General features: G+C 39.1%; 1 protein-coding gene across 1 annotated transcript in view; it reads left to right on the top strand.

The window, feature by feature from the left end:
- VEGFC (vascular endothelial growth factor C) overlaps positions 1 to 18,441 on the top strand; it is a 79,753-nt gene that overhangs the window by 35,134 nt on the left and 26,178 nt on the right. Inside the window, exons 2-3 of the mRNA XM_030829962.3 lie at positions 13,130 to 13,343; positions 14,777 to 14,967. Of these exons, the coding sequence (XP_030685822.2) occupies positions 13,130 to 13,343; positions 14,777 to 14,967 (405 nt within the window). The remainder of the gene's footprint in view (positions 1 to 13,129; positions 13,344 to 14,776; positions 14,968 to 18,441) is intronic.

Below are 18,441 nucleotides of genomic sequence, written 5' to 3' on the forward strand. Positions count from 1 at the left end.
CACTTGTAGGTCAGTATTAGGTCCCCCAAGATTAAACCTCACGGTATTCTATTCAAAGTGTCAGCATTCATAAGCCTGCAGTTGCAAGCTCTTATATGTTTCACAATCTCTTACTCCACTGAATTCCTATGCACCAAAATAGGCAAAGATAAGAATTTAGTTTCTGGGAAGATTTCCTTTAAGAGCCTCTGTCCAAAGCATCCAGTGCTGAAGAAAAAGAAGAGGTAGTGGTGGTGTATATCTGCTAATATTTTGTTTCTTTTTCTTTTCTGTCTTATAATATATAAAGAATAGAACTGGGTCAAAAACCTATGAGTCAGAATTCTATCTTTTTACATGCAAAAGATTTTCACTGTTCTGAATAATGCAAGTTATTTTATACTGTTGAAATTTAAATTGTTAAAGTAAAAACACATGCAGTCACCACTTTTACCGAGGTGAAGTAGAAAGATTACAAAGCAATCTTATTTTTGATCCTGAAAGTGTGGATAAAAGTGTTGGATAAGAGAGAATGATGTTTGAAAAATATGTGAAGAAAAATAAAGAATGAAAGACAGATTTTCATTGTACCCGAAAGACTAGTTTTGAGAACTGTTAATAGAAGTTGGGGAATTGAAAGGTGTGTTTGAATCTATTTAGAGTTAGTATGTGTTGTAGGAAGAAGCTCCAAGAGAAGAGAGAACTGAATATTGCCAGAAAAAAGGTTCCCTGTAGATTGAAAAATAAACAGCAAAATTCCATTACAGAGGAATCCACTGGAAACTCTTTCCAAGCAAGGAATGGCCCCTTCCACAGCTATAGATGACATCTTTAGCGAAATCAGAAATAGTTGCCTTGCCAGTAGTTTAAAGGAAAAGGAAGAAACTTCTGCCTTTGTACAGTCATAAAATGATCATTGTCTTTAATATTTTCTTAAAATTATTATTATAAGTCCACATACTTAGAAGTTGGGTAAACATTTCTCCACAACCATTTTATTAATGACATCCTAAACTTTGCATGTGAGTATATAATTTATAATGAATATGTTTATATACGTATACATACAGACAACATATTATATTTATTTTAAACATTTTCTTTTCAAATAATTTTATACTCCTTTAGGTTTCTCCTACTTTTGCAGTTTTTACCCGTTTCTTATAGTCTACAAATTCCTTTCACTCACTTTTCCTAAAAGTAATTAGTCAATGCTGACTACAAATTAGGTTTTGTAAAAGTAGTTGTTTTTATTTAAAAATATAACCATCACGAAATTGTTGTGCATTTTTTGTTACCAGTCTAAAGATGGGTTTTCTAACATAAGAATGTGATAGTTCCTTCTATTTATTGAGTGCTTGTATTGAGCACAATATAACTCATTTATTGTAACTATTAAATGTTTTTAAATTATAAAATATTTGCTAAAATTACAGATGATAATGTAGCAGACCACCATGTAGTTTTCACCTAAACCCGAAGTAGACTTGACTTTCTTATTCAATCTTTTACTTAATCGTACTTTGCATGTGTCTATAAAAACAAATCAATAGAACAACTTTGTATACAAGTATTAAAATCAGTATCTTTTTAATGGGAAAACAAACCCAGAGAATTTTAGTAACTCTTCCAAAGTTGCTTAGCTAGTAACAAAGCCCAAATTTGACCGCAGTTTACCACTTTTCTCAAGTCCTGCAAGATAGTACAATATTGCTCTCGACTCAGAAGGTAAAAATCATACTATTTGAAATGAAAAAAGAAGAGGAATCTCATGAAGTCCTGTGTGTACCAAACAGTTTTTTCTAGGAAAAAGCTAAATTATATATTTAACTTTTTAAAGAAAAAACAGTAATGTTAAGGTTGTGTTTCCGCTTTAAACTGACCTGTTAGTTTCTATTGGTGTAAGTACTTTGAGGATGTTTAAAATTTTACTTTAGCCTTCAGTTTACATATATTTAAATTTTAGTTAGGTTTAGGTTCCATTCTTTTTAATTGAGATATAATTACATATAGAGAAATTCACCCTTTATAGTGAGTTTTGATAAATTATATACATGTGTTAACCATTGACACAGTCAAGATGTAGAGTAGTTCAGTCAGCGCCCTCTCCAAAAATTGTTGCCTTGGACCACTTTGGAGTCAACCTTTTTCTCCACCTCCAGCCTTTAGCAACCACTGCTCAGATCCGCTCCCTGTAGGTTTGCCTATTTCAGGATGTTATATAAAGAGAATCATACAGCAAGGAGCCTTTTGAGTCTGGCTTCTTTTACTCATTATAATTCAGTTGAGATTTCTCTATATTGTTGCAAATATCAGTAGTTCCTTTTTATTGCTGAAATAATATTCCATTGTATGGGTGTATCATAGTTGTATCCATCTACTCTCTTAAAGGACATTTGCATTGTTTTCAGTTTTCATGATTATGAATAAACTCTCTGTAAATGCATGTGTACAAATTTTTATGTGAACTTAAATTTGCGTCTCAATTAAATAAGTATCTTGGAGTAGTATGGCTGCTAAGCATATGTTTAACTTTATAGGAAACCACCAAACGGTTTTTACAAAGTGGCTGTACAATGTTACATTTCCATCTGCGATATGAGATTCCAGTCTCTCCACATACTTGTTAGCACTTAGTATTGTATTTTTTTAAATTGTATCCATTCTAATGGATGTGAAGTGGCATCCTGTGAAGGTTATAAGGACCATTTCCCTGATAATCAATGACGTTGAGCATTTTTTCATGCAATTATTTGCTGTCTGGTAATCTTCTTTGCCTAGTTGTTTGATCAGATCTTTTGCCCATTTTTGTTGTTGTTTTCTTACCATTGAATTTGAATGGAAATTTTTATATTTTGGAATGAGCTTTATCAGATATGTTTAAGTCATGTATTCATGCCTTTTTCAGCCACTTTCATGGATTCCACTAGAAGGTGAGGCGGTTTCAACGTCTGTTCTCAAAAACTGGAGAATCTTGGATCTTGGATTTTGTGATTGTTATTAATATTTGGCTCCCTTGAAAACCTCCTGTAGGTGCGTTTTTAGTAGTCTCTTTCTTGTCAGGGTTCCTCAAATCTGTATCTCAGAGACCCCCAAACCCAAGTTCATTCTTTTAACAAATTAGAAAGAACTGGTTAGGAAAATTCTCAATCTCTTGGGTTAGACATCAACCAATGACTCACCACCTCTCTGTCTCATCCACCTGTTCTCTGCCCTGCACGCTGCTAGACCAGTCACCACCCTCGCTCAAGTGCCCAGTGACGCAGCTTTTCGGTTGTCATCTTACAAACTGTGCAGAAGAATTAGACTTCCTTTTTTTTTTTTAGCTTTTTAAATTTTTATTTATTTATTTATTTATTTTTGGCTATGTTGGGTCTTCATTTCTGTGCGAGGGCTTTCTCTAGTTGCGGCGAGTGGGAGCCACTCTTCACCGCGGTGCTCTGGCCTCTCACTATCACGACTTCTCTTTTTGTGGAGCACAGGCTCCAGACGCGCAGGCTCAGTAGTTGTGGCTCATGGGCCTAGTTGCTCCGCGGCATGTGGGATCTTCCCAGACCAGGGCCCGAACCCGTGTCCCTGCATTGGCAGGCAGATTCTCAACCACTGCGCCACCAGGGAAGCCCTAGACTTCCATTTTAAACTATTCCCTCCCTCCAGAAACACTTTCTTATCTTTCGATTCCATGACCATACCTCTTTCTGCCTCTCCTTTGGCTATTTCACTGGTTCATCCTCTGGATTCTGAATGTCAGGTTGTAGCTCCCCAACCTATGTTCTGTGCAGCTCTCTGCTCACTCTGTACCTTCTTAACCGCACACATGGCTTCATTTTCCAACCAGACACATAGACAGCTGTCATATTTAAATTTACAGGATAGGCTTCTCCTGATCAATAGAACCATATATCCTACTGCCACCTCATTTCCACATGGATGTCTTAAATGCTTCCCAACTAGCATGTCTAAAATGAATCTTTTTTTTTTGTTTCTCTTTTATTATTAACTTGTATTGGAGTATAGTCGCTTTACAATGTTATGTTACTTTCTGCTGTACAACAAAGTGAATCAGCTATATGTATACACATATCCCCTCTTTTTTAGATTTCCTTCCCATTTAGGTCACCACAGATCACTGAGTAGAGTTCCCTGTGCTATACAGTAGGTTGTCATTAGTTGTCTATTTTATGCCTAGTAATTTATATATGTCAATCCCAGTCTCCCAATTTATCCCACCCTCCCCCACCTTGGTATCCATACGTTTATTCTCTACATCTGTGTCTGTATTTCTGCTTTGCGAGTAAGTTCATCTGTACCATTTTTCTAGATTCCACATAAAAGCGATATTATACGAGATTTGTTTTTCTCTTTCTGACTTACTTCACTCTGTATGACAGTCTCTAGATCCATCCACGTCTCTGCAAAGGGCACAATTTCGTTTCTTTTTATGGCTGAGTAATATTCCATTGTATATATGTACCACATCTTCTTTATCCATTCATCTGTCGATGGACACTTAGGTTGCTTCCATGCCCTGGCTATTGTAAACAGAGCTGCAATGAACATTGTGGTACATGACTCTTTTGTTTGTTTGTTTGTTTGTTTGTGGTACACGGGCCTCTCACTGTTGTGGCCTCTCCCGTCACAGAGCACAGGCTCCGGACGCGTAGGCTCAGTGGCCATGGCTCACAGGCCTAGCCGCTCCGCGGCATGTGGGATCTTCCCGGACCGGGGCACGAACCCGTGTCCCCTGCATTGGCAGGTGGACTCTCAACCACTGCGCCACCAGGGAAGCCCACATGACTCTTTTTGAATGATGGTTTTCTCAGGGTATATGCCCAGTAGCGGGATTGCTGGGTCATATGGTAGTTCTATTTTTAGTTTTTTAAGGAACCTCCATACTGTTCTCCATAGTGGCTGTATCAGTTTACATTCCCACCAACAGTGCAAGAGGGGTTCGTTTTTCTCCACACCCTGTCCAGCATTTATTGTTTGTAGATTTTTTTGACGGTGGCCATTCTGACTGGAATCGGTATTTGCCCTCAAAATGGGTCCTCCCATAGTCTTCTCTTTTCATCCTTTGTCGCACACTCTAGAAACTGGGTTTTCACATGGACATTTTCCCGTCTCCCTCACTGTGCAAATATAAACGAAGTAGTCCAGGTTTCAATGCCTAATAGCTCTCCAATTACCAGACTCCATGTCCACAAAGAGAATAGTCTCGCATACACAATAACTTAAGTACTTGTTGAATAGTGATAACTGCAATTGCCACATGTTAAAAAAGTGAATAATCAGGAGCCAAGAGACGAATTTAAAAATATTGCTTAAATGCCTGAAGAAAAAATACGCCTCTAAGAAATTGTTTTGCCTGTATGTGTTTATCTCACTTTGGTGTCAGTAATAACGGCTTCATCGAATAAGATGATACGTGTATTCTTCCTACTTTATTTTTTCAAAGTGTTTGTGTAAGTTTGGTATTATTTCTTCTGCTGTTGATGTTTCATAATGTCTTTTCTAATAATATCTGAAAATATTATAGGGTTTTTCTTTAAGGGTTATTCTACTTCCTGTATTTTCTGTTTTTGTTAGATTCCATTTGTTTGTTTTATTTCTCTTTTTGTTACATTGGAGATTTCCCTCAAATTTCTTACCTTCCTTTGCTGTTGTTATTGTTTATATTTAAGGCTGAATCACTGAAAAAAATCAGCAGAAGTTCCCTCTGGGTGTGGAGCTAGTCAACTGATAGGATTTAATATAGAGCGAGTGGGTAGACATCTGGGGTTTTTTTCCTCACTGGGGGAGACATCTCTGTAAGCAACTATATATCTTTTCCCTGTGGCCACAGAGACTCTCCAGAGAAAAAACATTCTATGACTTCGGTGGGCGGGGGTAGGTGTGCACGGTGGTGGACGGCTACTGAGGGTGTGTGAGTCCGGCTGCCAGCCAGGATGGGGACCAAGCAAAGTAAGGAGCTTGAAAATGTACTGTTTTCTGCGTAGGCTTTTCCTTAGTTCTCTCTTCTTTTCAGTGAGTCTTGTCCTGCTTTTCGCTCTCCTAGTGACCCTGGGTCTGGAGCTGTCTCTTTCAGTTTCTCCCTGGAATGAGCCTCTAGGATCAGGCTAGGATTTCAGAGACTTATCTCCTTGACTGGGTGGAGGGGATAAATGGAGTATCTGAGGGCTCAGTTTGGGCTTTACATTAACTTCAACCAGTCTCCCCGTGTTCACCTGTTTCTTCACCTCCGTTTAGCCAAGTACCTATGAGTAAATACATTTGTGGATCTGAGGCATAAAATGACTTGCTTCTTCCCAGCTCCAGGCACATGGTTTTCAGCTCTGTCTCCTCTGATAACACTTCTATGTATTTATCTTAAAATAAACATCAGTATCTTTCATCTACCATGCTCTCCTATCCTGTTCTTTTTACCTCTGTGCTCATAATACATTACCCCTACTTTAGGGTGAAGCTCTGGGGAGGAAAGCAGAGCTGTACGATTGCTTTGAATTTGCCAAATTTAACTGGAAGTTGAAAGATAAATTTTTCATTCATGACCGACTTGGTTTTAGCTCTGATGCCAATAAATATCGTTAGTAAACTTTAAAAAATGTGTGTAGAAGCATCAGCTCTATCGGAAAAACTGAAACCAACTAGATGACAGGTTTTGATATTACTTCATCATACATTTGTCATGACCCATGACTGCTTATGCTCATTGACTGATACAAGAATCGACACATTAGAAATGTTATGTCTAGTGATATTTTACCATCGCAAGGGGAAGGCTATATAAATTAAATATTTAATTCTCACTGATACTGAACTCATGGTCCTTACCCCTAAATTTTCTATGAACTTTGTGGTTGTTGATTTTGGTTTTTCGTTTGGTACCCTTTTGCTTTGGGTCTTTGGCAAGCACCTCTGTCCTTATGTCCTTTTCACCTTTGTTTTCTGGGTGGCAGGACTTCCATTCTGATGAAATGGGGATAGTTATAAACTTCTATTACTTTTTCTAGCCAATAAGAGGTTAGGGCCAGACAGGGTACGTGACAGTCCAGTAAGGCTCTGTGTACTAGAGATACAGAGGTGGTGAAAGGAAGATCATTCTCCAACATCCTGGACTTCAGATCCCTGCGTTTGAGGAATAAAATGAATGGCAGCCTTATAGAGCTCTGCAATGCTTTTGATAACCTTTATGATGTGAGGCAAAAAGGAGCTAAAAGTGTAATGTTTCAGTTACAACATAATTCTGTGTTTCCTGTTCATGCCCCAAACTACTGACTTCAGAATGTATTTCTGAGGCCATGTGCTTTAATTCACTTTGCATTACCTCAAGGGGGAAAATGCAATTAAGTGCTTAAAAAATTTCCACTTAAAATATAAAATGAATAGAGTCTTCCTTAATCCAATATTATTTATATATCTTTTCATGGATAAACACTTGTTTTGTGACTTTTTATGAAGTCTGTGTGGATCAGACTTTCTTTTTTTCCTTCTTTCTTTCTTGTATTCCTGGATTTAAAATTTTTTTCCTATCCATACATGATTTTTGAGTATGAAAATAAGATAGAGAAAACTATTCAGATTAAAGTATTGTGGATTTCCTATGTTTACTATCTACCATTGACTTAACCTTGTCAAAGAGTTTAAATATTAAATGTTGAAATAGTTAAAATAAAAATCTTGTACTGTTTTTCAATATTATTTTTAAAAAGAAAATTGTGTTTATTTTCTTATTCCTTGATTCAGTTTAAACAGGAAACTCTTTCCTAAATGATCTTTCCTTTGTCATCTTAAGAAAAAAAATACATCATTATCAATAATTACTTTGGGGCCATTTTAATAAGATTTGAGTTAAATTACATTTAAATATTTTTCTAACGTTTTGGGTTTAGGAAAGCATTATTTATAGAGTTCTTCCATGTCATGAAAAATGACAGGAAACTGATTTTAACCTATCCTACTCTTTCATTTATTCTTTGACTGAATTCCATATGCCAGCCTACAAAGGTAGTAGACAGTAGGCAATAAGATAGGCATGCAAGGGAGTAAATAAGAGTAAATAAGCTAGTGTTTGCAATGTCTGAAATAATATGGAGGAAACAAAAAGGTGCTGAAACAGTTTATGTCAATTAGGATATCTAGTTACAGTGGATGGAAAGCTGCAGTAATTATGTGACCTTACAGTTGAAGTCTCAACGAAGAGAAAGCACCACCCGTATATAGTGCCTCGACATACAATTTTAGGAATGGAACAGATTTTTCTGAGGTTTTAAATTTGAAAAAAGCTTGGCATTTTGGAGATACCAGTGTTCTATGACTGAGGGTGGGAATGATATGAGATGAGATTGGAGCATTGATGGGAGTCAGATGCTCAGGGCCTTAGATTGGATTTTATCTGATGTCTAAGCCACCAAAACCTGGATGAGTGGGATCATTCCATCAATGAGTGTTTTTCAAGGATTCTTGTGATTTGTGGGTGGAGAGTCCATTGGGGGGGTAAACAGAGCAGCTGAGAAGATCAGTTATGAAGGTAATGCAGTAAATCAGGCGAGAGATATTGGTGGCGGAAACTAGGAGGTCAGCAAAGGACATGGAGAAAAATTGCTATATTTTAGAGGTAAGATTATTAGTACTGGCTGATACATTATATTTAGGAGTAAAGGAAAGAGAGATAAGTGTTAATTCCCAGACTCTTGAATGAGCAATAGGTTAGTAAGTTTTAATGAACTGGGAAAAACCCGGGAGGAAATGCATTTGGAGAGGAAATTCATCAATTCCGTTTTAGATGTGTTAAGAATGAGACCTTAAGAAACCTAATCATTTTCTCAGGGTTGGGAATGGATGACGATACTCAGAAAGAAGTGTAAGGAGGATGTAAGGGAACTATTTCTGAGCCCTGAGAACGCAAACATTCAGGATTATGTATCAGAGAAGTCAGCAGAGGTTACTGATAATAACAGCCACTAAAGGAGAAGGAATAGCAGAAAAGTGTGACTCAGGGAGAAACAGAACTCATGGTTTTGGAATAAGAGCAGGTGATCCGCAGGACGGAGGTGTGAAGTATGGTGGGGTACAGAGGGTTCGCACAGAAGCTGTGGGAAGCCAGTTCCAGTGGGTTAATTGTGGGAGCCTTGACAAGTGATTAGGAGGTAGGAAAAGCACAGATACAGACAGAACATTCCAGAATGGAAGCTGTGAAGGAGAACAGAACAATGGCAATAGCTTAGTAGGGATGTGGGCTTACACAGGGTTTTCTTCTGCTTGTTGATGCTTTTATTTGTGTTTATTTTTTAAAATCTGGGAGAACCACAGTTTCCTATGCTAATAGGAACAGTACAGTAGAGAAAGAGCGAGAGAAAGGCTGAACAAGAGGAGTAGTGTTGCTAGAACAGGATGGTTCCAAGCACCTGTAGAGTTGCTAGCTTTTTGTTTTGGTTTGGTTTGGTTTGGTTTGGGTTTTTTTGCGGTATGAGGGCCTCTCACCATTGTGGCCTCTCCCGTTGCGGAGCACAGGCTCTGGATGCACAGGCTCAGTGGCCATGGCTCACGGGCCCAGCCGCTCCGCGGCATGTGGAATCTTCCCAGACCGGGGCACGAACCCGCGCCCCTGCATCGGCAGGCGGACTCCCAACCACTGCGCCACCAGGGAAGCCCGGGTTGCTAGCTTTGGACAGGATGAGGAGAAACATTTTACTCGCTCTGTATCTGAGTTGCTCTTTAACATCTGTTTCCTTTACGAAGTGTGAGGTAGGTTTGTCCACTGAATGCAGGAGTGAGGGAATGGAAGTAAGTGGAGATGGTTTGAAATTAGCATGGGAATAAACCAGCATGGGATAAATGAACTGGTGGTGAGCACTGTTAAAGGAAGACTTATTCTGACACTGGCTAACACCCTAAGGAAGACTACTGAGAACTTCATCAGGGTTGAGCGGAGTTGTTTCTGAAGTAAGCAGCTGGGGATCTAGGAGTACCTGGCTTGATAAGGGAATGGCTGTGGTTCCCCCAAAACTGAGAGGTCCTGTCCCCAGAAAACAGTCCAGATCCGGAACGCTGAACTCTCATCATTCATCTGCGCTGAACGCAGCAGACCCTCATCATTCTTCTAGCTCGGTTACCTACTGAGTGTGTATGCTCAGCATACCCCACCACACACACACACATGCACTCTCACACACACACTGTCACACAGACTCACACACACACTCACACATACGCACACCCCTTTCAGAGCCAGAGTGCAACTGTGGTCCAAAATCAGTACCAAAGAAAAATAAGTAGTTGAGTAAATGAATTTATAAGTAAAAGCATGCTTAGAATTTATGCTTCTGCTATTTTGAAAAAAAATCCTTGAATGGGTTTTAATTATAAAGAGAAATTTAAGAGCTCAAAGGTTAGTAAAAATGCAAAATGAAATTTTTGTGTTTTCAGACACAGTACTTCTGGTTAAATAAGTCAACTTTGCTTTACTCAACATTGTTTCATAGCAACAAATTCCCCCCACCCCCGCCGACACTTTGGTAAATAATCTGGAACCTTTTAGACATAGAAGCACATAAGGAACAAAAAATTTAATCTGGACGTAATTGCAATATACAAAACAGGTATGCCTTAAAATTAGCAAATTCTTTGGAAAAAAACAAGTTTGAGGATCTTATAATTAATATTCTCAGCCCTCAAAAAATTATATATCATTTCTAGCAGGTAAACTCAATGAAATCTTGGTTATAACTAGCATGCCTAGAACAGTCTTTGGCACAGAGTAGTCATTCAGTAAAAAGTTGTAAAAGCATAAAATTTTCCCTTTGGTATTTATTTTAAACATCTTATTAGGGACAAGTGTCTGCTTAGTGTACCAGCCTTCTTCCTATGAGCGTTACCTTTCCAAATGCTGTCTTATTTACATACACAGAAGCTTTGCACAATACATTTTAATATCTACATTTATAAACGGGAAGCCAGAGGCTTAGGGTATTATTAATATCAGCATTTTCTACACTTATGAAAAACCTACTATAAATAAGCACTGGGCTATTTACATACTTTATTTCAAAGTAGCTCATTTTTACAGCAGTCGTCACATTTCACAGGGGAAAATGAGCCTCAAAGGTCACACTCATAGTAAGTGAAGGTGAGATTCAAACGCAGGTATATCTGTGCCCCAAACACATGTTCTTAGTGTTATTCTATATGAGGTATGTGTGGTTCTCCAAAACATGATCTGTCCTAGAAAAATCAGAATTCAGTTAGATATCTTGTTAGAAACGTATCTCTGTGTATGCATTATGTGATTTTAAGTACTGTGTAGACGTGGTGGGAGAAAACAAGATTTCACAAGGAACACAGGTTTTAAGTGAATAGGAATTAATGTTAAAGTATGCTTTAAGAACTGAACCTTTTATGGAGTTTAATGAATATCCCTTAATATAATTATTGCCCACATGTTTACTGCTATTACCACCACTACTACTATTACTAAGCTATTGCTATCCTTGAGTGCCTAATGTAAACCAATGCAGGGGACACGGCTTCGAGCCCTGGTCCGGGAAGATCCCACATGCCGTGCAGCAGCTAAGCCCGTACGCCACAACTACTGAGCCTGCGCTCTAGAGCCCGTGCTCTGCAACAAAGAGAAGCCACTGCAATGAGAAGCCCGCGCACCGCAATGAAGAGTAGCCCCCGCTCGCTGCAACTAGAGAAAGCCCGCGCGCAGCAACGAAGACCCAACGCAGCCAAAAACAAATAAATAAATAATAAATAAATAAATTTTAAAAAAAGAAAAAGGACCAGTGGAACGAAAGTTCCAAAGCAGACCCAATGTAAATAGTCACATGATTCACAGCAAAGGAACTAGTGCAGTGCTATGGCAAAAGTGTGGGCTTTTCATTAAAATTAGATGTGGGAAAAAAGAGAATCAGGACCTCAACCTCACACTATACTAAAACATCAAGTCTAAGTTAACCGTAGGTCCACGTTTGAAAAGTAAAATAATAAAGATTCTAGAAGACAACATAAGATAATATTTTCATGACTTTGCGGTAAAGTTTTTTTTTAAATACACCAAAAGCACTGACCGTAAAGAAAAATTCAAACATCATTAATATTAAGAATTTTACTTCATCAAAAAACACCATTGAGAGAGTAAAATTACAAGTTTCGTAGTGGAAGATGTTTGCAATACACACATTTGACAAAGAACCTGTATCCAGAATACATCTTACTCTTATAAATCAACAACAAATAAAACAGCCAACAGAAATGGATCAAAACCTTTTAATTGGCACATCTTAAGAGAGGGTAACCCCGTGTCCAAATAAAATGAAAGTGTTCAATGTCATCAGTCCTCCAGGCATTACTCATTAAAACCACAATGAGTTAGTATCCCATACTTAGGAGAGTGACTAAAGTTTAAAAACTGCTAGTTGTGGGCAAGGGCATGGAGCCAGGGAACAGCCCTCGGAAGTATAAATTGTCAGTTGGTGCAATCACTTTGGAAAATGGTTTGGCCGTATTTATAAATACATACCTCCTGAACTGTCAATTCTGTTTCTAGCTATGAAGTCCCCCAAATGCATACTTTGTCCATCAAAAGACAAGTAGGGGGCTTCCCTGGTGGCGCAGTGGTTGGGAGTCCGTCTGCCGATGCAGGGGACATGGGTTCGTGCCCCGGTCCGGGAAGATCCCACATGCCGCAGGGCGGCTGGGCCCGTGAGCCATGGCCGCTGAGCCTGCGCGTCCGGAGCCTGTGCTCCGCGACGGGAGAGGCCACAACGGTGAGAGGCCCGCGTACCGCAAAAAAACAGAAAACAAACAAAAAAAAAACTAAGTATGTATTTTACATTTTAATTGTGGTATTTAATTTCATTTTAATTGTATTGATTCAAATTAAAAGATGAATGTAATTTTACCAAGAATAGTTAATTTGGGAAAAATTAATATTTTAATAGAAATTTAGCATATATAACTATATATACATATATATTTATACATATATAACAAGCCTAAAGGTTTTCTAATGCATATATTATGTATATATATATATTTTTTATTTATTTGTATAGGTAGATAGATATAAAGCAAGGCTAAAGGTTTTCTGGTGCATCTGTCCCACATGCCTACTCTGACAGGTAACCGATCTTGCACGCCACTTTGACAGGCTTATGCAGGCAGAGAGCTGGAGGAGCAGCTGCGGTCGGCGTCCAGTGTAGACGAGCTCATGACTCTGCTCTACCCTGAATCCTGGAAAATGTACAAGTGTCAGTTAAGGAAAGGTGGCTGGCAACACAGTAAAGAGCAGGCCAACGCCAATGCGAGAACAGAAGGGACTCTAAAGTTTGCCGCAGCACACTACAACGCAGAGATCTTAAAAAGTAAGTATGGGAAAGAAAATATATAGTAAGCTTCACATGTCAACCCAGGGAAAGCTGTCACTCTGGTCCTTTAATTTCAGCATTTGTGATACCACTGAATACCTTTAGGGCCGAAAGTAAATAAAACAACAAAATAAAGAATTATTTTCAAACTACAGAATTTTATGATTTCACTGTGAGTGGTTAAGATGATTTCTTGAAAAATAAAGACAGGGAGGTGCGTGCATATCAACACACTGTAATTTTTTTTTTAATTGAGGTGATGTCCCATCGGAAAAAATTTTAAAACATACAGATCAATTTTACACACTATACCAGTTTAATCACTTAAACATTCTGCATCATAAAAATAATTGCGCATAAATTTTCTTTAGCTTTGGATATAGAAACGTTTAATTTCTAAATCATCCAAAATCACCTTATCAACTGCTACTTGCTTCTGTGTTGCTTCGGGAACTTGCTTGAGAGCAGGACTTTGGTAAAGCTACAGCCACAAAAAATTATGATGTTGCTCAAAATGCCATAGCATAAATAGGTGGACACTTTCAAAACGTTAACTCCTTCCTGTTGTTGGATGTTAACTGCTGTAAAGGTTTGAGATTGCAAATTATTTTGAGAACAAAAGCAAACAAGCAAAATGGTTTTATGGTTGAATAGCAGTAGTTTATATCTTTTTTTTCCCCAAAACTTTATTTGAGGGGAAATAGGGGGAAAAGAAACTAGAACATTTAAGAAGTACATCATTTTTAATGCAGTCTTTAAAGAGTCAGCAGTGTTATAGGTAAAGCACTGACTCATTGGGAACAGAATTCCAAGAGAGAGCATGAAAGGACTAGATTTTGACTTTCTTGAAAAAGCTTAAGTTCAGGATGCATGTCCCAGTTGCTGGAAAATACCCTCTCACTTCAAGTACCTATCACCAGGACACTACCGAGGTTGCCAGATCGCCTGCCTGAAAATGAGTTTTGAATTGAACCCAAAAGCAAAGCCGTCCTCTCATTTACATCTCAGTTTAAAAAAGAAAAATTAAACACGTTTATGTTTGCTCTGAGACGTCAAAATTGCTACGTATGATAGCAAATGAGCACGAGTCTCTGTGGGTTTTATAAACATCTGTATATTAAATGTTCGTTTTCTTAAGTAAAGAAAACCAAACATAAAGGCCGTAGAATCGATATTCTATTCTCATTTTGAGAAAGCGTCTGGATGTTAGCTGTCTTTTCTTTTAGAGAATACCTTTAGCTGCTCTGTTAAAGATTATATCCTATTCCAATTCACGGGGCGATGTAGGATCCCATCAACTATTCCTCTAAAGTTATGTATTGTACTTAACTCTTCACTCTGAAATCAAATGTGAGTGGCTTCCAGCTGCTGTGGGTGTCTCCGCCTTGGCGGCTTCCGTGCGACTCACGGCCTTCCCTGTGACCCGACAGGTATCGATACTGAGTGGAGGAAGACCCAGTGCGTGCCGCGGGAAGTGTGCGTGGATGTGGGGAAGGAGTTCGGAGCAGCGACAAACACCTTCTTCAAGCCTCCGTGCGTGTCCGTCTACAGATGCGGCGGCTGCTGCAACAGCGAGGGCCAGCGGTGCACGAACACCAGCGCCAGCTACCTCAGCAAGGCGGTAGGCCGGGCTCTGCGTGAGCCCTGCACCCGGGCGCCTTCATCCCTGCGGCCTTCAGAGGGCCTTAGTCCCGCTCACACTTGCTTGTCTTGTCTCTGGGGAACGAAGTTAACGTCCCAGTAGTTGGTGCTTTCCATGGTAGATCATCACCGAAAGAGTAATTGATGCTTCGTGAACTCTCTTTGCAGAGTGGCATCCAAGCCACGTTTTAAAGGTCAAATAGAAATGCTTATGCCAGTAGCGTATTCTGCAGAAAGTAATATTCATTTTAAAAAGATATTAAGATTTAAAAACATGATGCTGTTTTTATATTCAAGCCAAACTCTATCAAAGGCATGGCGGCCTTCTGAGTCTCTTGAAAAGAAAACGCTATCTTTTTCAAAGTTAGAGAAAATAAACATGAGGGATTTTGGAATTAAAATAAATTTTTTGAATACCTTTGTGTATATTTTAAAATAATTCAGTTCAGCAGTATGACATGTGTCCTAGACAATACTGTTTATTATTATGGTACTTGAGCTGTATTTAATCTTCTTTCACCTCCATGCTTCACAGAATTTAGGATTACTTTTATAATACATTTATGTTGTTGCTATGATTCATTTTACCTGCTTCCTCCCAATTACCTGCTCATATGAAAAAAAAATCGGGATTTGCCTATGCCATTTTTGAAGTCTGTCTGGTTTCTTGTTGGTTTATGTTTTCACATTTTGTTTGGATTTTTTCGATAGACTTGATACTTGCGATAATCACAATTCTTATAAATTCTGATCTGCATAGCAGTGGCTTTAAAATGTGTAACAACGGAGTAGTTTTCATTTTAGCATTTCAAGTTTTTAAAGATGTGCAGAATTTTGGAGTTAAAAGTTTGAAGTCAGTTGGGAAGGAAGTACTTAGTCTTCCGAGTTCCGCTCCGGACACCCGCCTCTGACTCTACACACCCTCTTTCCTCACCTTCTCTTTCTGCCCTTCCTGGTGATTACTCCCAAATCTTTATCTCCAGCTCAGACCTCTCTCGTGGTTTCCGCACCACCAACTCAGCCTCGTGACTCAGCTTTCCCCAGACAGGTCAGAGTCAGCCTGTGTCACGCTGGAGTTACAGCCTGTCTCCCACCTCCACCCACCCTCACAAATAAACAAAAAAGTCAATGAATCTTTTTCTTTTTCCAGCGTTCTCTTAGTAAATGATGCCGTTCTTTTAGTTGGTCAGTCTGATTATTCTTGCTTTCACCAGAAGCCCAGTCAATAATTCCTGTTAACTCTACCTTCCAAACATCTCTAGAACCCGTCTGTGTCTTCGTTCTGCTGACTCCACTCTGATCTGGGCTGCATGCGTCCATCACCTGGGGCATGACGCATGGACCAGCCCACTAACTGAGGTCATACCTCCTCCCTACTTCCCTCCAATCCCTTTGCCACATTATAAGCAGTGAGTTTTTTCTTTTCTAAATGAGAAATCAGATGCTGCTCAAAACTCTCCTGTAACACTGCCCATTGCGACGGAGCCAGCGTACCGCGAGGGTATTGATAAGCTGGCCTTCTCTGATTGGACCGCTCAGGCTAGCATCTCTTCTGATCGGTTGATACCAACCTTCTGAGTTGTGAAATGTTTTGAATGACGCTCCTCTTCAGGTGTCTTCTTTAGGTGAAATCCTTTAACTGGTTTCCTGGGCCCTCCATGATCTGGCTGCTACTTAAATCTGCAGCTTCAATCGTCTCTGCTCTTTCCCGCAAAAACTGCTTTCCACAAATACCCCAATTCCTTTACTCTTTAAATTATGTCAAAATCTCTTACCTCCAAGTCATTCCAGTACTGCATCCTGGGTTTGAAACACCTCCTTACACATCACCACCACGTCCCCACTTATCGAGCTGATTTCTACACATCCTTAGGCCCAGACATAAACGTCGCCTTCACAGCATCCTGTCCTGTGCTCCGATAGCACCCTTTATTACCCATACAATATAGCATCATTACCTTATCTGTCTGTCAGATTATTTTATTCCCCAGGCTCTAAACCCCGTGAAAGCAAAGGCTGTGTTTGGTTATTACCGTGGGGCATAATAGCGCGGTAGGTGGCACGTAGTGAACACTGGGCGCTAATTAAATACTTAAATGAAAGGGAACAGATTTGGAGTCAAAGGCAGAGTTTCGAATAGGCTGGTTTTGAAGCATCTGAGTGGTATTTAGGTGGAGATACCAGAGGAAGACTGGGCATATAATTCTAGAATTCTCCAGCAGTGATTGGATCTCCAGCTATAGATTTGGGAGGAAACCTCATATTGATGAATGTGGTTTGAAGCCGTTACGTGGTTGCTACTGCTGAGAGAATTCTTGTCTCAGGAGAGAGATCGGAAGCTAATACCCAGGGAAAGCCAATATTCAGTCATTGATATCCCGCCCATTTCTCCCTTTGATTTTGTAATATCATGCCCTTCTCCCACCCAAAGAATCCACTCAGATTTATTTTTTAAGGTAAAAGGGATCATTTGAATTTAAATTCAATTAAGCAAATGTGGTGAAGCACCTACTAAGTAGTGTTTATCAAGGAGGTTTACAAACCAAGGAGAACAAGACACGAATTCCTGATGGCACTGTTTTCATTTGCCTTTGACCTTTTTACTGATTTTTGCAGCTTGTAAAAGCTTGCACTCAGGTAACACTCTTTCCTGAGTTTATCTGTTTTTTTATATTTTCCATATAGTACAAATGGGAGCATGTGAAGATGGCTTTCAAACATAAAAGGAAGTTTCTTACCGATATTTTCTGAAGGGGAAAGAAAAAAGTGTTTTGTTCCAGAAATTCCAGACACATCTTTTGGCAACAAGTCACCAGCTAGAATCACATAACAATGTACCTTAAGTAATGTAAAACCCAAGTTTTTAGTAGGAACTTCATAGAAAAATTTTATGGGGTTCCATGAAGGACAGGTTATCAGCGTGTGTGAGGAAGCCAGCCGTGAGCTGAAAAGTAAAACCACATGCACTGAGCATTCCAGAGTGAGCTAATCCGTAACAACCACTCCGAAGTCCTTCCCAACTAATACCTAAGTGACTTTGAAAAGTTACCCAGATCGGATGTCTTCTTGACCTCTTTCCTAAACATATGTTTTAAGTGTATTTTCTCATGAGAAATTGTACGTTTAAGACACATCACCAAAAAGTAGAAAGTGGATTTTGCAGAACGTAAATTATTTGATGGCCAAAGTAGAAGCAGAAGAAAGTCATCTGTTTTTGAGCCAAACATATGGACAAAAAGTTATTTAAATGTTGGTATTGTTGTTGAATAGTGTCACTGAAGATAGGAATGAAAAGATAACTGCTAAATCTATGGGCTTTCCTTGGACATCTTGGAGTTAGAACTGGAGAAACTGTATGTGTTCATTAGTATCAACTGAAGGAGCAGCTCAGTCTGGGCCCTAAACCTCCTTTCCTCATTCTGACGTACATGAACCCCATTATTTAAAATTCTGT

Source organism: Globicephala melas, chromosome 21 (assembly GCF_963455315.2).
Source record: "Globicephala melas chromosome 21, mGloMel1.2, whole genome shotgun sequence".
NCBI lineage: Eukaryota > Metazoa > Chordata > Mammalia > Artiodactyla > Delphinidae > Globicephala > Globicephala melas.